Source organism: Pavona decussata, unplaced genomic scaffold (assembly GCF_977016875.1).
Source record: "Pavona decussata unplaced genomic scaffold, jaPavDecu1.1 SCAFFOLD_16, whole genome shotgun sequence".
NCBI lineage: Eukaryota > Metazoa > Cnidaria > Anthozoa > Scleractinia > Agariciidae > Pavona > Pavona decussata.
The window spans coordinates 4,892,664-4,912,488 of record NW_028145439.1 but is presented as its reverse complement, the minus strand read 5'-3'; the positions used below and the strand labels follow the sequence as shown (position 1 = coordinate 4,912,488).

General features: G+C 37.9%; 2 protein-coding genes and 1 long non-coding RNA gene across 3 annotated transcripts in view; 2 read left to right on the top strand and 1 right to left on the bottom strand.

Moving 5' to 3' along the window:
• The window catches only part of LOC146487501 (CCAAT/enhancer-binding protein zeta-like), a 36,533-nt gene extending 21,694 nt beyond the window's left edge, over window positions 1-14,839 (bottom strand). The window contains exons 1-15 of the mRNA XM_085087826.1: window positions 14,697-14,839; window positions 14,464-14,550; window positions 13,013-13,074; window positions 12,440-12,710; window positions 11,444-11,552; window positions 9,896-9,996; window positions 9,463-9,550; window positions 8,510-8,577; window positions 7,101-7,232; window positions 5,491-5,536; window positions 4,276-4,319; window positions 3,668-3,752; window positions 2,881-2,965; window positions 2,200-2,296; window positions 964-1,048 (exon numbers count right to left, since the gene is read on the bottom strand). Coding sequence (XP_084943952.1) covers window positions 964-1,048; window positions 2,200-2,296; window positions 2,881-2,965; window positions 3,668-3,752; window positions 4,276-4,319; window positions 5,491-5,536; window positions 7,101-7,232; window positions 8,510-8,577; window positions 9,463-9,550; window positions 9,896-9,996; window positions 11,444-11,552; window positions 12,440-12,710; window positions 13,013-13,074; window positions 14,464-14,550; window positions 14,697-14,801 — 1,465 coding nt within the window. The 5' untranslated portion in view covers window positions 14,802-14,839. The remainder of the gene's footprint in view (window positions 1-963; window positions 1,049-2,199; window positions 2,297-2,880; window positions 2,966-3,667; window positions 3,753-4,275; window positions 4,320-5,490; window positions 5,537-7,100; window positions 7,233-8,509; window positions 8,578-9,462; window positions 9,551-9,895; window positions 9,997-11,443; window positions 11,553-12,439; window positions 12,711-13,012; window positions 13,075-14,463; window positions 14,551-14,696) is intronic.
• A 19-nt stretch (window positions 14,840-14,858) lies between these two features.
• Window positions 14,859-16,852, top strand: LOC146487500 (inositol-pentakisphosphate 2-kinase-like). The gene has a single exon (XM_085087925.1). It carries the CDS (start codon window positions 14,908-14,910, stop codon window positions 16,597-16,599), a length of 1,692 nt encoding a protein of 563 aa, XP_084944051.1. The 5' UTR covers window positions 14,859-14,907; the 3' UTR covers window positions 16,600-16,852.
• On the top strand, window positions 16,853-19,616 carry LOC146487499 (uncharacterized). The gene is made up of 2 exons (XR_014857845.1): window positions 16,853-18,951; window positions 19,409-19,616. It is a non-coding gene; the product is annotated as an uncharacterized LOC146487499 (long non-coding RNA).
• Window positions 19,617-19,825: the final 209 nt, after the last annotated feature.

Below are 19,825 nucleotides of genomic sequence, written 5' to 3'. Positions count from 1 at the left end.
ATAAATTGAAATTACAAGGTCTAGTCTTCAAGGACGACACTGTTGTCAAAAGAAAGCATGGGAAAAAAATTTATAAATATTCTCAATACTTTCTTTTTTTTCCAGTCAGCACTTCTAAAGATGCGATGGTACTTCATCTGTTTAGAGGGTTTTCACGGGCAGCCATGATGGAGGTACAAAACAATAAAAAAATCTTGGCATAAAAATCTATTTCCAAACAAAAATCATTTTATTCTTTTGTCACTCCAATATGCCCGCCGTGAAAACCCTCTATTAAATATTTCGCCTGCAGCTCACATATATGATCACGATATTTCAAATATTTCACTTTCAGCCATAATTCTTAAATGTTCTCCTTAATAATTATTCCACGAGCGCGCGTTGGATACTTAACAATTATTACCACTCACGCTTGTTCGATATGAGATGATAGACAGCTAACGAGGCGCGTATCGCCGAGTTGGCTATAATGATCTCATATCCAACAAGTGTGAGTGGAATAATTGTTTTATTAAAAACAATCAAGAAATATTGCTAGATCTTGTTGATTTCGCTGTGCGAGAACTACCAGAAGACGATTTAATGGTGGTTATTTCTCGGGCATGGTATTATGGCTCACATACCACGGTCACTAAGTCAATCAAATTCCTAGAATTGCATTATACACTGTACAATGATCCAGTTTTTAATAATAAAAGAAAATGATAGATAGCCAACGAGGCGCGCAGCACCAAGTTGGCTATAATTATCTCATATGCAACAAGCGCGAGTGGGAAAGTTGTTTTATTAAAAACAACGACAAAAAATTGTTAAATACTGCTGATTTAGTGATATTTTCTTTTCTCCCTGAGGCCTACCCTTACCATATTTGTGGGGCATGCTATAAAGGCTCATACACCATGGCACTAAACCAACCAATACGCTGGAACTGCGTTATCTAATAAGTCAGTTTTTAATAAGTACCTTTAGCGTAAGGGAAAGCCCTGTTGACTCCTGTGAGAAGAGCGCTCAACATTTTTGCCTCCATGTCTCCTTTCTTTAGGAAAGCCTTTTGAGAAAAACACAATCACGATCGATAATACTATTAAGAGGTGACATACATAAAAAAACACAGGACATGAGAGTCATGAATACCATTTCCAGGATATAGGCGCGGTTTTCCATCGAATGTTGTAGAACCAAACCCAAAGTAATCACTCTGGCGAATCACAACTGTCGATGGCAGCGCAATGAGCCAATCAGAACTCGAAGGACACACATGTAACCGACGTCGAGCGCGGGAAAACAAGTGACGATTTGTTTTGGTTTTTGCTTCTCATTGGTTAAGAAAGTGGTGCGAGTTTTGTTAACCAATCACAGAGCGAAGTAAAGGAAAACCAAAGCAGATGCGAATTTCCTTTCGACACTTAATTGAAAACCGCTCTTTATCAACGTCGAATTACAATTTAAGTATCGGATAAGAATAAAAACTGCATTTTCTTCAATTTAAGCCATCCACCTCTCAAAGCAAAGAAAATAACTCGTCGTTCGCGTGAATGTTGGAGTGATTTACCTTGATTTTTACATCCGTCACGATTGAAATACCACTAAAATCCGCCATAACTCGAGCTGGTCATTTCGACAGCTTGCGCATGTTTGTAAATTAATTTCCAGCTATTCCGTTGATTGTACGTCGGCCTTCTCAACGCACAGGGTAAATAATCGGACTTGGAAAACGCCCTTAGGCGTTAAAAAAAATATTTCTTTTGGAGAAAAAAAATCCTTTTCTACACCTTTAACAACAAAGAAAGCTTAACGTTGAAATTTCCACGGCTAACTAAATAAATTAGAGATCATCAAAAGGAAACTACAAGAACGCGATATTTGGAGTAAAGAGGATCACCGTCCCGCGATCGACGCCGTGACAGACGAATTCCATAACGTGACCATAAAACCTTACTCGTCTCGACAGCACTATGACAGACCGGTACTAAAACGGACAAGTTGTACGCACAATCTAAAACTTTTACTCTCTACGGTAGTACGAGCTGACACCTCCGGCATGCTTAGTGCAAATTAAACTCAAGAAAATTTCATAAGATTTTGTCAGTTATTATATTAAACGTTCTCTCGGTCAGAGGTACAGAGGTGTGTGGAAGAAAAAATCTGACAGTTTTTGCACATCCATGAGAATTAATAACATTTTAAACAAGAGCTTACCCCAAAGAAGGAAAAATATATGGAAATTAGTCTTGTGGCAAGTTCTTGGTCATGTTTAGTAAGGATCAACTGATTGAGAAAACAAACGGCAAAATATCTGCAACAAAATGAAAACATTTTACTGTGAGGCCCCCTAAACTGACAGATTTTGGAATGTTTATTTTGTGCACTGTTTATAAGTTCCAAGTAACTTGCTGCCTGTCTGTCCGATTGTCTGACTTACTCGCTGACTATATGGTCAGTTGACCGACTTCCTGAGTTGATTACTAATTGGCTGACTGCCTAGCATAAATCTAGAGGTACCTATCCTACGTCTACACGTTGGCTACTGGATGACTTGACTGAATATCCGTCTACATATAGTGTCTTTCTAGTAACTGAAGACCCAACCAACCGACTGAGTGACCGACCGACCTACAAACTGGCCAACGGACTGACTGACTCACTGACTCACTGACTGACTGACTGACTGACCGACCGACCGACCGACCGACCGACCGACCGACCGACCGACCGACCGACCGACCGACCGACTGACGGCTAACGCCTGCCGGCCAGCCAACTTGCTTGCTGAATCATTGAGTGACTGACTGAGTAGTGGAAACTCGGACTGGCAGACAAACTTGTTCCCAAACTATTACCATATCCGCCACGATCTTCATTTAGTCCAATCAAACTTACTGAGCCTTGATGGCTATGTTGGGTCTGTAGAGAAGCTTCTCAATCTCCTTAGTGACTACCAGCTTCATGTTTGGATGCTTAGTAACTGAGAAAGGAAGTAAACAAGTAATTTGAGGAGATTGGTTGATATTTGGGTTCCTAGTTTCTACTCTAATCATGTTGAGGATTACAAAAAATGCCGCCTCTAGAAAAATGTAAGAATTTTGCTTTAGCTTGAAATTCCACACCCAGGCTGGAACTTGACATGATTTTTTCGTGCTCATTAACTGTGAAATTGCATTCGCGTAAGTTGTATCTTTACACTTCTGTTGAAACGTTTTCTTTACCAATATTACAGAGAGTATCCAAATTACTACACAGGAAATAGTTTCCCACAATGTTTTTACTTAAATAGGTGACATTTTTTTAGTTCCGTTCATCATTGTGAAAGACACTTTTTCAAGACAAAATTGCACACTACCTGAAATGTACAGTTAGACTACTAAAACTCTAACCAATCACAGAGGACGTAAACAGCGCAATGAACCAATCAAAACTCGAAGCACATACATGCAACCGGCGCCAAGCGCGGGCAAACGCGTGCGACCAAGTCACGATTGGTTTTGTTTTTCATTGGTTGAGAAAGTGGCGCAAGTTTTGCCAACCAATCACAGAACGTACATGTAGTCAAGCAAAATCATGAAAAACGCTAAATTTCTTCCGACACTGAATTGAAAAGCGCTCAAATTACTTTGAATCTAAACCTCTAGATAACATGTGCAATTGTCAGTTTTTAGCAGTATCTCACCTAGGCTTCTTGCCAAGTAAACAGCCTTTGACGCCACTTTCCTGTCAGGGTCCCCTATTTTGTTCACAAGTAGACCCAATAGTACCTACAAAAAGCCGCAACGAGAATTATTGTACGGAGGTGGCTGGTCCGGCATAATCAGTGACGTGTACGACTGTTGCAAAAATTTCAAATACCGTGAATTCTCAAGATCAAACTGAAAATAGGCTTTTACATCGCCTGTATAAGAATTGTTGACTATTGGCGATTTCCACTGTGATGACATAGCGATGTAATTGCAGTTTTGTGGCAATAAATGCAGAGCGCATGCAAATCAGCGTATTTCATAAGTTTGACCGGTTTTAGCTAAAAAATTCGCCGTCAATGCCATAAAATCGCAGCAAAATTCACTGGCACAATTTGCCATAAAATTGCTATTTAAATGACATGAGAAAATTGCCTTTCTAATGACAATTAAAAAATACAACCATCGTTTCAATTTTGAACCTTTCTTATTTCAGCCGGATAGGAGGAAAACATGTGGACGAGGGCCAATTATATCACAGGTTTTGCTCATAAAAATAAATGAGCAAAATTGGGAACTGATTTCACAAAAGTGTAACACTTACTTGTTCCTGTTCTGGTTTCTCGCACAACAAATCAAACACTATTCCTGTTAAAATAAATATGTCGCAGTTATGTGTATTGGAAGTATGTTAATAAATTTATTTCTCTTTTATTTTGTCGCCAAGTACACTAGACCCGTCTTCAACTTACAATATTAGGCTAATTTACACATTCAGCAACCCGATTAGTAAAGTAAAGCAGTTTCAATCGCAAGACAATTTACACGTAACAATTTTCAGCCGATTCACTTATCTGTTGGTGAAGCGAGAGCATGCAAAACGGCCTGATTAAACAAAACTGTAGCATTGCAACAGATTTTTATAAATAGGCCATTTCCGAGTTGCTTTCAATCTCATTATGAAAGCGGGGCTAAGTGTAAAGATTTTATTATGAAAATCAGTTTTCGTTCAAATGCAAACACAACGAATTTTTACATGAAAAGCTTTCCGCTTAGCCTCGCTTTCATTTGGTTCACAGCAACTCACAAATAGCCTATCGGGCCGATTTTCGCCCGCCTACTGATTTTCATTGTCAAATTGAGCGATATCAACCCAATTAATCCGTACGTGTAAAATAGCCTTTCCCCAAACACCCAAGGTGACAGTTGGTTTGAAAACTGAAGTCAAACAAATGGACACTTAAATATTTTGAAAGAATCGCTATCGGTAATTGGCCAACTTATTAGTTTGCCCAGATTTAGCTTATAGCCTCTGGAGAGGCAAATGGGTCTTCTTGGTTGATAAAGGAGTCGTCTTGAGAAGATACAGTGGTGGTTTAGCAACAACGACAACGAGAACGTGAAAAAAGCAATAGGCCTAATAACCAAAACAACAACTGTGTCCGTTCCTTATACACTTTTTGATATATTTCTTTGCCGTCACTGCACGACTAGGGACGTTTTTTGGGGGAGGTAAACACACGACAACGAATTTTTCTTCCCCTTTCTCAACTTGAGAGCGGTCTCCAAGAATTCAACTCCAGTAAATTTCACCTACATTTGACATTTAAAGCGAGTTGGAATAATCGCGACGATGTTTGAAAAAACGAGAATTCAATTTAATATCGACGTTTTCGCTTCTATCACCGTCGTCGAAAGTAAAGCTCCCTATTCAAGTATTGGTTGACTAAAGTCCAGTACCAAGGCCAAAATAATAAAGAAAAAGAAAAATTTTAATAGAAACGTGAATGTAAGGTAATGATGCACCATTGTCACTTACCTAAAAGCTTGCTCCTGATGTCCACCAAAGTGTCATGAAGAAGATTCTGCAAAGCCAAAATAGCAGATTTAAGTTTCGCTGACAATCGGAAAATGAAAGTGCACAACAATTCTAAAAACTGCGATACATGTTCAGAAGGAGATTCAATGGCTGTTGCGGGTTACGTCGCCAGAATTTCAAAAGGCAGGCCAGTGGTCTTTGTTGTCATGTCATTTCTTGAAGGCTGGTTCGCACACTACTATTAATTTTGACAGACCACTTTGTCGGCCCGGCAACATCAGAGCACAAATCGCACGTGTACTTTGACACCCGATTTACGGCCTGATTCGTGAAATGAAAGCCGGCCCAATTCAGAAAATCCGCTACAATGCAACGGAATTTAATCAAGTCGGGTTTTTAAAGAGGCACTGTCACCTATATTTAGTGTAACTTAGAATAGCGAACAAACATATTTGTATTGATTGCAATATTAAAATAATGGTTCAATTTTGTTAAAAATAACCCTACTAAAGCACAGAAACTAGTATCAACCTTTTTTGCTTGTGGATGACTAGGATGGAAACGGATTGCAACTTGAAAAAGTTGGCCAATTTTTTCAAGCTCCTCCTGTCAATTTTGGAAAAAAAATGCTCAAACGTGATTCTAGTTTGTTCTTCCCGGGAGAAATCATTTCATATTTTCCACCCGGTGCTCTAAGAGCGATTTCATGTTAATCAAGAGGTTCTTTGTCAAATATTTGAGCTGTTTTAGCCAACATACAGCAAAATCGCCGTAACAGTGCCCCTTTAAAAGTTCCATAAAATTAACTACATTTGCGGCAAAAACCTAAACGTAAATGAAATCCTGAAGCTCCGGAAGATTTTGTTCGCTTCTTGCGCTCGATTGGAAAGGGAACGATGACCACGCGGGCAAGTCAAAAATCAAATTATTCAAACAATTTAACTAAAAAACTCAATCCACCATACCAAAAAAATGGTGACTAGTACATTTACCTATAATTTTAAGTAAACCCTAAAAACGCTCATAAAAATCGCACAGAAACAGTTCAGGGACGAATCTCACCAAAAATATGGCTTTCTGTGTCCCTATTGGCTGTGTTTGGTTCGCAAGGCATTATGGGAAAATGTACGGGCACCAGAAGCCCGTTTCTCTAAAGTCCCTGAAACTTTAATACCGGGGCCCTTTTCTCTTAAGTCCCGGTAACTTACTGGGGCCGATAAGTATATTTTTAGATGTTTCTTCGCCGATTACACAGTGATTACAGACATGGTACCTGGCCAATGTTTTCATAGAATTATAAGATTTTAAAATTTAGTATTCAAAGCTAACAAAAATTGACTTCTGTTAAGAAACATTTATCACCAAAGACACTTATCGGGCCCTGTAAGTTACCGGGACTTTCGAGAAAAGGGCCCCAGGCCCCAGTTGTCCAAAGAGCAGATAACTCTATCCAGTAGTCGCTATCCGGCGGATGAAATGTATTGGTCGCAGGATAGCGACTTATCCGCTGGATGGAGTTATCCGCTCTTTGAAAAACCGCGGCCACGTATACATTTGGATTGCCACACAACGCATCATTATGCGTTGCCAGTTGGCTTGCCTTAACTTACCTCCACTATGTTAATAAACTCCTTGTATCTTTGCTTCAATAACTCCTCAAAACGCCAAAGAATAAGTCGCCTATCTCGTTCATCCCAGCCTCCACCTTTGTGGACAACCGCAACCAAAGACAACAAAGGATGCTGAAAGAAGAAGTCACAGAATACAGTATACTTAACAATTATTCCACGAGCGCGCGTTGGATATGAGATGATAGATAACCAACGAGGCGCGTAGCGCCGAGTTGGCTATAATCATCTCATATCCAACAAGCGCAAGTAAAATAATTGTTTTATTAAACACAATCAAGAAATATTGCTAGATCTTGCTGATTTCGCTGTGCAAGAATAACAAAAATTTAAAATGTTCTCTGCTTTCAGTCAACATGAATCCTGGTTACCACTCTTCAATTTTCTTAAAAATAAGTTTAGATCATCATTCAGAGTGAAATTGCTTGTTTCACGTCAATGCAACCTTCACCCAGTATCTGATCAAAACGTGCAATTCACTTTCCTCATTGACAAGTAAGTAAGTAAGCGACTTTATTTTACGAAGGTAACAAAGGACAGTAACTACAATTACTGATTAACTTGTGGCCCTCTAAAAACAAAACACAAAAATAAAAAATAATGAATAAGAAAACTAGAGATAGATTACTATTAGCAATAAAAATATTTATAATTATAGCGGTCACAATAAAAATATTCTGTATACTATACAAGTACACCGTAAACACTACATGGCTGCGCCTCGTGGTTTTAAAAACGATAAAACACTCCTGCTCGTTTTTTAAACATCACTTAATTTCAGGTATAATTACCAAGTAAAATGAGACTCTGATTCGCATAAAACATTATTTTAGCAACTAATGTTACTTACTAAAGTATGTCAGAAAACGCTTTTTTTTAACCAATATTAACAAAAAATATGCCATTTAAGGACGGTGCCTACTAAATACCGAAGTATTTTTGTGCGGTTTATGACTATGTGGGAAAAGCAGATCTTAGCAAGGCCTATTGGAATCCAAAAAGAAAATTGGGGGTAACCACGCATTTTTCAGAGATAATTAAGCAACAATATCTCTAAAAAACGCCAAAATATAAAGCAATGTATGGGATTTTTTCCTAAATTAAAACTTAATTTTCTCTGAAAAATGCATGATTACCCCCACTTTTTTTTGAGATACCAAAAGCATTTGCTAAGTTCTGCTTTCTCCGTATAGTTTTAAACCGTGCAAAGATATTCCTGTATTAATAGGCACCACCCATAGGAAACCCGAGTATCTCGCGATGCGCAGAACGTATGCGCAGTAACAATAGTAGGCACCGTCCTTTATTTAGAAGTTGATGATTCAAATTGGCAAGTGATCAATCGGAAGCTATTTACAAGCAAATTTGCTAGGTAACATTGCGTTCCAAACCTGGCCAAATGTCCTCAACTTTCTGTTGCTTGGCAGCAAGGAAGTCATCCAAAGTTCTTTCAGCATGTCTGCAAACATACATGTATTAGCACCTTTAAATCGCAAATACGAAAGCATGATTTATCAAGCCTCTTAAAAGATGGTTGCACTGGCTGCCATCTATACAATTCCTAGACTTCCTGTTTACAATACTATTTTCACCATAAAGATATTAATTTTGTCCTTGATCTTTTGTCACTGTTTGATGTATTTTAAATATACATAGTTATATGATTGTATATTTTTTAATCTTTTATAATTTTTATACATTGTACAGTTTTAGATTCTTAGTTACGCTTAGTTAGGTGTCCCCTATTAGCTGAGGGCTTACCCTCTGCTAGTTATTGACATGTTAACTAAGTTTATTCATTCGTTCATTCATTCATTTATTCAATTGTACACTTGATTGAAAAAACGTTGCCAGTTTAAGGGTATCAACCATGAACAACAACACCCAACAGCTTTCTGGGAAGCATTTGACTTACAACCTTGTGTGCATTATATTCTTCTTGTAAGAAATAAAAGCATGTGTAGCTTTTAGGGCTTTTAAAAAATTAAAATTTTTTGCACAGACAAAGAGAATGGGACAAAGTTTGTAAAGAAAATCAAACTGACTTCCAAATCCATCATGTGGAAGAGTCTACACAGGTTAGTAACTGAAGGTTACCTACAATTACAGACCCAGTGGGAAGGTGTACTCAATATACAGTGAGTGTACAGTGTGTAGTTTCACTATGAGGGTGATAAGGGCACCGAGCATTTGGGCAAAGCACCCTCCCCCGCCCCTCCCCCAGATAGCCCACTACATAGAGTACCCACCAGCCTAAAGACACAAGTGATCACTTGGATGTCCCCTTACAGGGAAATAAATACAACTGGACGGTCAACTACAGGCAAGACTGACATTAACTCACCCACAGCCATGATGCTCTCTCTTCTTCCCTTTTTCTTGGCCATGCCAATAAGCATGTCCAAAGTTTTCAGCCGATGTACAGCAGACTCCTAAAATTAATTAATAATTATGCAAACAAGCCATCAATAGGGAACTTAAGCACAGAAGTTTTTGAGCCACAGACGGCAACCAGAAATTGAATTTTTCCTTTTTTTGAGAATTTTAACGCCATCACGTTTGTAACGTCAAGCCACAGTCAACAAGAGCTTTTCCTGTCTGTGGTAAGGAGCAAACCATGCCAAAAAAGGAAACATTTAACTTCCCGTTGCCATCCGTGGGCTGTCAAACAACTGTGCTTAAGCTCCCTAAATTATAATATTAATAACACTGAGATTAAGAATTACTGCATCTACAATCTATGTTTTTATATTAAACACTGTACATGAAGAACTCACCTGTACTTGGACAGTAAGGGCTGCCACTTTATCTTTCAGTGTTCCTGAGCTGACAACAGATCTTAACCACTGTGAGTCTGATGACTTCTCTTTAGCTTTCACTGAAATCAAACGATCAACAGCCATTGCTCATTCTTTGTTCTTCAACATTGCACAGGCAGAGGGGGACAGGTTATGCCATTGTCAGTGGTAGAGCATATGAACTAGTAATCGGAAGGTCGATCATCTTTAGGTTCGACTCCTGATAGGAGCCCTCCAAATTTCTTTTTCCAAGTTTGCCTGTGTCACTACTGATTAATACATGTACATCATTCTCAATTGTTCACCAGGCTTAAAATATAACATCACATTTACTTTCATTGCACATATGCCACTCATAATTGACATTCCAATCCTGGCAGTATGCAGGATGTGTGTCCCATGAACCAAATTTAATGGTCTTAACTCCCACGAGTCTCCTGTAGCTCAGTGGTAGAGCATTCGAACTAGTAATTGAAAGGTCTTTAGGTTAGACTCCTGATAGGAGCACTCAGAATTTCGTTTTCTAAGTTTGCCTGTGTCATTACTGAATAATGCATCATTCTCATGTTATGCCATGTTTTGAATAGCCCCAAGGAAGCCACTTTGGAAATTTCAGTTTAGAGCAGCTGGATTCAGTAGTGCATCCAGACCTTCAGAAAAGTGGGAGGACTGCTCTCATTAATGCTCAACTTGTGCCTCTTTGTGAAACAAATATAAATAATTATCTCCATCGGTGCCTGACATCGTATGGGTCTCTGTTTTGGTCCATCAAAATAAGGGCACAAGCCCCCAGACCCCTCCCATAGCTCTGCCACTGGGATTGTAGACTTTGTTCTACAGATCTTTAGGTTTTAGGAGCACCAATCAATGGTAACTTTCATCCTTTACTATCATACAACATTTTGACTCCAGTCTTTTTTAAAATATCTTTGGATGGCTACACCTGACAAGATTTTTATATTAGGTCATTAACTGCTTTCTGTTTTATTTCATGACAGGACCACTACAAATTATACACTGAGGGGCTATCATCATTATTCTCTATGAAATAAACATTAATAATATCACATTTATCCCATTGCCCATTTGCCACTCCTTGATATTCAAATCCTAGCAGTATGCAGGATGTTTGTGTTGGCCTACCCTGTAGCTCCCCTGAGTGACTCCATGGATAAGCTTTTAACTTGAAACATGCATTTAAAGCTCATGTACATCAACCTCATTCCTTGAGCCTGCTAAATACAAGTATACACCCTGTACATACTGATCACACAGCAACAGAAAGAGGTCAGGACTGGGGATAATTCGGCTGGTTTTATCTATGGGGGTTTTAACACAAGCTGCAGTTCTTTTGGCTGGAAATCAAGCCTACTGTAATATCAAGGTCAATACATGTAACTATATAAATCCTTCAGTAACACTTGTACTCATTCTTCAATCTATAATTTACCTGTATCATGGAACTCATCTCTTAATACAGTACTAAATTATACATTTTTATACTACTGATTGCACACTCAGACTCACTTTTATCATAAATGTTAATTTCATTTTCCAGAAGATCAGCTGCCTCCTTAGAGAGTTGGGCAATTTCATCTTGACTAGGAGAGGGGTTGGTGGTTTTCTCTTCAGCAATCTATAGATCATAATATTATTATAAAGCAAATAAAAAGGACAATACAGAAATTAACTGTTTTAATACAAAAATCCCTTTAAATTACATGTAAATATGAAGTGTAAATTTATTGCTGTTTTTCAGCCTGCTAAAAGTGTGTTCAGCCCCACTTCAGTGATGGGCTGGTAAATTTCAGTACTGTTAGTACAGCTGAAATTTTGTTTCAGTCTTCAAAAACATTGCAATTTAGTATTTAAACTACATGTAAACATCATGATTGAGTTTTTTTACATGTACTGCTAATATTTATGGGTGACAACCGGTGGTTTTTTTGAATACAGTACATTTAAAGATCATGTTTACATAAATTTTGGAGCCAGGAGTGTACATAATACTAAAACTGTTAAAATGTTTTGACAATGTTTTGGCAGCTTTGCTCTTTTGAAAAAATACATGATAATTTGTGTATTTCAGCCAGTCCTCTGCCTTGGCAGAAATTGTTGGATGGGAAGCTGATTACAATGAATGATGTTCCTTGAAGCCTGGAATGCATTCCAAGACCAGAATGTGGGGAATGAGCACATTACTCAAGGTTTACAAAACTACAGTATGGCATGTGAAGAAAGCCCATGACTTTGTTACATTCACCTATTTTTAAAAGTCACACAATACTTCAATGACCAAATGAAGTTGAGGCCAATGAACTGCCTTGTCATTCAAAATAGCCAGAAAACTCACATCAAAACATTTTTTTAGAGTTTCCTCAGTTCATGATTCACTGGTATTCGATTGACAAACAAGTCTGTTTTCTAGCAGTCTGTGGTACAATTTATTAAATAAATATATGACAGGTTTGTTTGAAGAATGTGATTAAACAACTGACAAGATACAATCATTCCAATACTAACCAGATCATACCACAGTCCACCAGATGTAATCAGCAGCTTCTGTTGACGTTCTCTTTTCCTCTCTGGCAAACTATGTTTCTTTTCATGTAAGGAGACTTGGTTACTCTGTAACACTGCACTGGAATCTGCTGATTTCACCACATTTCCAACATCTTGAGATTTCAATTTCTTTTCTATCTTTCCTTTTGTTTCTTTTTCACCTTGATTCTTTTTCTGAAATTCTTTGCCGTCTGGCAAAGTTCTTGAGTCATCATCTTTGCCAGCACTCTCCCTATGAAAACATATATTGACTGGTATATAACTCCCTAAATTGAAACTTAATGGCTGTGTTGCTAATGGAGAAAAATAGTTGTTAATGATGCAAGTATAACAATTAAGCCAAACTCAGGAATTTTACTACAGGAAGCTTGAGTTCTACATGATGACAATTGATCTCTCCAATTTGTCTTCTGACCTCAACACATTGTACTTTTACATTATCTTGAAGTTCGTGAACTGATCTCAGTGTGGTTGCTTGTAAAGCAAGACAGCAAAATACATGTGCATCAAGCACCTTAATTGAACAGTACTTACTCCAGTTCTTTGTTTAAGAATGCAAGTTTGTCCAGACCAAGTTCTTTGATATAAGACATTATCTGTGTTGAAAAAAAGAGATAATCAGATACCGTATGTCTTCACCATACAAAATAAAAAAATAAAAAAACTCCAATTAAGAAACTAAAATCATACTGTCAAAGCTCTCCCTGCAAAAGCGGCAAGGGGTCTGCCCTAAATAAAAGCTAAATTCATGCATTAATATACAGGAAAACATTGGTGTAAGCCATTAAGGGTATGGTTGTTTTAGCTGCTTTGGTCTGAAAATGGGTTATAGATTTTCTAACTAATGCCCCAGTTGTTCAAAGAATGGATAACTTTATCCAATGGATAAGACACTATCCAGCTGGTCCCAGTTGTTGAAAGGGCAGATAATTTTCTCCATTTGATAGTTTGCTATCCAGCAGATGAAATGTGTGCAAGATGTTTTCCAACAGTCCTATAATTTGTGAATAGAGTAGAAGAATGTGTCAAATTTAAGAGTGGGATTGTGTGGAAAAACTTGCCAAAAGCATTGGTTGGATTATATTTGCTCCGCTGGATAGCGACTTATCCACCGTATAAAGTTATCTGCTCTTTGGACAACTGGGACCTGGCAGATAAAATATATTGGTTGGAGTACGTACACTGTATATTTTTTATCAACTGCATAGTGATTTATTCACTGGATAGAGTTATCCACTCTTTGAACAATAGGGGCCTGGTCTGAAACTGGGTTTAGTTACCTGTAGGTCATAGTTTGATTTTGTGCTTTCGAATTTGCAAATGTCTAGTATATTTTAGTCGCTCATTGGCTCTGTGCTTTTCATTCATTTAAAATAATTTATCTTAAATAGAGTGAGGAAGGTTCAGTGGTTCACCAGTGACTGACAAACCACCAAGCCAGCTCAGTAGTGGTTCCATGTACCTGAAAACGGTAACCGGTCAAAACACCCCTTCATTTGTAAGACACAACACCCCTCACTGAAGACATAGATATGTGCAACACCTCGTTCTTTAAGCCAAGAGGCAAAGCAAGAACACTACACCCGTAATATACCTTTCTCTTTAAGTGGCAGGATGAAACAAGCATGCTATCATGTCTTCCACTTGGGGGTATTCATATGTTTTATCTGTTGGGGCGTTTTGTCAGGGGGAGGGGGGAGGCCATTAAAGAGAATGTCTTAAAATGTGTAGAATGTTAAATACATCCAGGATTAGTACGAGTCAAAAATACATGAAAATGATTCAACACAAAACATGTAAATTGCAACTGCAATACCATCCTAAGACTTTCTTAAACAGGATCACATTTTGTCTTAAACACTTTTAGAGTCAGAAAATTGAACATTGCTTTCTGGAACTGTTCCCACACCCCCAACCACCATTAATTTGATAATGGTTAAGTTTATTAAATAAATAAAGTTATTAGTTTAGCTTTGGTTCTTCACCTCGTTTGTTTCTATATTTTCTGAACTGTCATCGTCGGCAACAAAATCACCTGATACGTCTACATCCTTCACCAATTCAAAGTCTTCCTGATGGAGAAAAAAATGATATAGATCTATTTTAAGTTATATGTAAACTTAAAAACGTATTGTACACGATAAAATTCAGTTCAAATGCCTCCGTACGTTCGGAACGTATTGCATCCTAGGGCAGAAATTGAGCAGATGATACTAACCTTATCACCCCCGACCGCAAGGACATCCTCTAGCGATAAATCGTCCTCAGCTTTCGAGCGAAATTTCCTTTTTTTCTTTGCATTCTTGGCCTGTTTGTCCGCCATATTGAAAATGTCCCACGTGGTACAGAGCTCTTGTTATGTAATTATCACGAAATATACCATCAACTAAAACCCGTCATGTATGTGCAGATGAAGTGTGTCATTCAATATGGCGGAAACAATAGCCGACGTTCCGCTACCTATATCCCAGAGAAATTCAAATATTGTCAAGTACTTGAAAGAGCCCAGTGAGTGGGACTATAGATGCGAAGGTGCGTGGACTATGGTGCTGTCTCTCAACAAAATGAGAACGGTTCTACGTCTAAGGAAAGGCCAGTGTTACAGAAAGTCACCAGCCTTGGAAGAGGAAGATTACCTTCGGGAGATGTTGAACAACCAAGATTTCACCAAACACGTTATATCGCCGCTTATGGGAGACGATTATGTGCATTTAGGAGAGGTGATTTCTGTTCCTCGAAGTTTTGCATCAGCAATGAATGAGATCTGCCGAGGGTCTCGCCCAGCCCACAGGCTTCACAAAGAAATTGATGAAAGATGTTCATTTGGCGTTGTTATGCCGGATTTCTGTTTCGTTCCCTTAGCTTCAAGGGATGAATTAAATACGAGAGATGCAAGTCAAGCTAGAAATCTAGCATTTTCCGTAGAGATCAAGCCAAAATGTGGTTTTCTTCCCACTTCACCGTACATTGACCCAAGTAGAGCCTTAAAATATTCCATCTGCCACTATTGCTTGCTTCAGAAGTCAAAAGTCAAAGAGGGGAAATATAAGAGACAAAGCAAGTACTGCCCTCTGGATTTATTTTCAGGCGAATCGGGGAGAGTAATGTATGCCTTGGAATGTCTGGTCTCAGACCCACAAAACAATCTGCGTGTTTTCTGTGATGGCAAAGGTATATTCACCGAAGAGCTGGTACAAGAGGCTATTCAAGCTGGTAATGTTTGTTGCGCTGAGAAGTACTTTGAGGTCACCCTAAAAGAAATGGATGGTTTTACTGATAATGTGATGGCAAGTCACAAGTGTGAAGATGGCATGACCACAAAGGGTCATAAATGTGAAGATGGCATGACCAAAGAAAGCATTGCATTTGGAGATTGCATGACAACAGAGGGTCATCAGTGTGGTCATATAGGTCCCTTTACTAAACAGTTTCTGGGTATTTTGCTGGAAATTCTAATTAGCGACTCAAAGAGAAGGAAACCATCACCAAACACTGTAAGCTTGTCCCCGACCATTCAGATGTGCAAGGGAAGCAGGTACCCTGAGCCCAAACTCAGTACCCAAAGTAATTTAAGCTGCTTGCAGTTTGGTGCTGGGGGTGTTCTGAAACAACTGTTGTCAGTACAGAAGCTAGATGATATGGATGTAGAGGGGATCTACCAGCTATACCAGAAAGTAGTCAGCTATTTTGAGTGCAAAGCTGGAGTCGCGGACAGTCTTGGTGTTAATGGTCCTTACAGTTCACCCCTGTGGAAATCAGTAGCTTCCTCTCTTGATTGTAGCAGCTCTGGGAACTCACACAACACTGTTAACACAACCTCCAATTCATCTAACGGTGCAGTTTCAATTTTGAACCCCAATATGCATGATCAGAGTATCTTGCATGATGCCGTTCTTAAAATATGTCAATTTGCTGTTGCATATACTGCAAAGGATTGTTCTGTGATGATAGCTTTCCAAAAAGCATCAAGGAAGGATGATACAGTACCGACTGTAGAAACAATGTGTGGAAACTTGTTCCTTTACAATATCGATCTCGTTGATTTGGACCCAAAGGAGTTTGACCGGGTACTGAAATACTACAAGGACACAGAGAATGCTGTAAAGAACTATCTTGAGTAAAAAAGACTGATTCGTTTCTGACTGATTTAAGATCCATTCATTTAAAACCATATCTGGACAGAGAACTTTCTACTACATAATCCTATCTCTATGGAAAAATATTGATGGAATCATGCAAAACCACTGTTATGTCATCCATTCTGAGGGCTCTTAACCGTACCATGAAAAACATCTTGTGGTTGTATGTACATGTAGCTTGATTAACGTTAACCCTATCTAGTTAACCCCAGTCTTTCAAATCACGCAAGAGGTTATCCCTGGTGAAAAACCTCACAGGATCTTCAAGGATCTTTAAAGATCTTCAAAGACCTGCCAAAGATCTTTAAAGATAAAGATCCTCAAAGGATCCTTATAGGATCTTTGAAGATCCTCCAAAGATCTTCAAAGATCCTGCATATGCAAGATCTTGTTATACTATCTGCAAAGATCCTCAAGGAATTGGTAAGGATCTTGCAAGGATCTTTGTAAGATCCTTGCAAAGATTCCTGCAAAGATCTTTGCAAGGATCCTTCAAGATCCTCAAAGATTTGATGAGGATCTTTGAAGAATCTTACAAAGATCCTTTTAAAGATCTTGCAAAGATCTTTGCAAGGATCCTTCAGGATCCTCAAGGATTTAATGAGGATCTTTGAAGAATCTTACAAAGATCCTTTTAAAGATCTTGCAAAGATCTTTGCCAGGATCCTCAAGGATTTAATGAGGATCTTTAAAGAATCTTAGAAAGATCCTTTTAAAGATCTTGCAAAGATCTTTGCCAGGATCCTCAAGGATTTAATGAGGATCTTTTAAGAATCTTAGAAAGATCCTTTTGAAGATCCTGCAAAGATCTTTGCCAGGATCCTCAAGGATTTAATGAGGATCTTTGAAGAATCTTTAAAAGATCTTTTCAAAGATCTTGCAAGAGATCTTTGCCAAAATCTTCAACAATTTAATAAGGATCCTTCGAAGATCTTGCAAAGATCTTTGTCCGGATCCTCAGGGCTCCTAAAGGATTTTTAAATTAAGCTGAATTATCTTTGACGGATCTTAAGAGGATCCTTGATAGTAAGGATCTTGCAAAGACCTTTGCCAGGATCCTTCATGAGCTTCAAGGATTTAATGAGGATGTTTGCAAGACCCCTATGATAAATAGAAAAAAAAGGTGATGGAAAATAAAAGGCCATTACACTTGCAATTACAGTGTAGGCATATGGTAATTTATTTTATTAATCAATAAGACCGTTTATTCAAATACACTTCGCAGTCCAAAGACTGAATTGCGTGTACAAATAATTAAATTGTATGAAACTGAAAAACATAAATATATATACAAAATATACAAAAAATTTAATAATTACAGGTAACATATAATAAAGAAGAATTATGCATAAAACTCTGCGAGAGGAAAAAGGACATTATTTAAAAAACTACATACTACTACTAATGACTAATAATAAAAGAGTTCTTTTAACGATTGGTCTTGCACACCGGAATTATAAAACGGTTATTGCTCCTAAGCTTGTGGGATGAAAGGGCAGGTGGAGGCAGCAAATTTGAGCGTTTGTGGTTTCTTGATGAAGATATAGAGTTAAAATAGTTTGTTCGAAAGAAAGTCACACAGATCTGCCCGCTTTAGTAACAAATACATTTGTCACTTTTAAAATTAAGAATCAAAATTTCTGTTTCTACTGAGTTTGAGCTTCCAGAGTATATAATTATACCTTAAAGGTGTTGGAAAGTACAGACTGTTGACTAAAACTCTGAAAGTTGCAATAATGCAATGTCATCAATACTGCTGGTTTTTTGCTTGGAACTATTGCTTGGATGTCTCAGAGAAACGGGTACGTGTAATATGGAATTTCGTTTTGGCAATTTAAATTTGTGATATGTTGCACCAAGATTCCTGCTTTATATGGCTTCCCACCAAAGGATATAATTCAATAGACAAATAAATAAGTTTACTCAGCTGATTGTCTGATCAGTGCTTGTCATGCAGCATGATAGTGTCTTAGTGATACTCAGACTCAGTAATTCATTCTTATAAATAAAGAGTGATTTCCAATAGCTAAAAGTTTGCTCACAGTCTTCATCAAATGATTACCCTGTCGCTTTCTTGCACAATACTTCTTTTATAAAGGAAACAAGGAAAGAGCGGCAGCCATCTTGGATTTCCATCAGACTTGGAAGACTGGGCACGAGGAAAGCCAAATTTGGTCAGCAGCTATACACTGCAGGCTCGCAGAAAGACCGTTTCTTTCGGATTTTTGCAGGACTCAAGAAAACAAGGCACATTTCCTCGGTTTTTTTCTTCTTTTAAGCTAGAAAATGATGGCTTTAAGCAACAAATCGTGGACAACTACTTTTTAGAAACAGGTAGGCTTTAATATCAATGATTTTGATAAAAGACTGGCTTGAAAATGTGATGCACAATTCAACCAAATGAATGCATGTGCTTCTGTGAATTTAGCTACAAATTCATCTGATCTCGGTTGTCGAGGTAGCCATTTCCTATTTATTTTTAAAATAAAACATTTACAAACGTTTTTATGGGGTAAGTTTGTAGTTGTAGCGCTAGTTGAAATGAACAATCAGATGATTGTAGTTGTACTGAGAATCAATTGCAAGCTTTATTTGTATGGTGACTTATTCGATCGAGTATAACATTACTTTAATTTCCCTGTGATTTGATTAAGGTTGAAGGTCATTTGGTGGAGTATTATAATGCCCACATGTACAATAAAATAGCACCATCAGTTAAAAACGAATGTGAACACTGTAATCACACAGAAGAACCGACTAAAGTGCATGATTTTTTCTCTTTTTGCTTAAGATCTTCAACTCAATGTTGTTGTCAAGGCCGATACCCAAGACTGCAGCTTCAGAGTGTGTGAAGTCACCAAATCCTGCTCAATAAGCTAAGTCACTTGTAAGCAGGGGAGCCTATTTTTAACTGATTTAGTATGGTTATGAATTGTGACTTCTACTACTATATATACTACTCAGGAACAATGAAAAAATAAAAAATTTTGTAACTTTGAGCCTTGAATTCATTACTTGATGTTTGATAGTTTAATAGAAAATTAGAGGGTCAAATTGTTTTGGTCATGTAAATTACAAGCAAATTGGTACTTTTTTGTCTTTTAGCACTGTGCTTGCACAATTATTATGCCTATCAAATTTTTATAGTAGCACAACATTTGCTGATGTTGTGATTGCACTGTTTTGTTACATTATTCATTATCTAGAA

Excerpts from the sequence above, each read along its gene's own strand:
- LOC146487500 (XM_085087925.1), top strand. The coding sequence starts at position 14,908 with ATGGCGGAAACAATAGCCGACGTTCCGCTACCTATATCCCAGAGAAAT.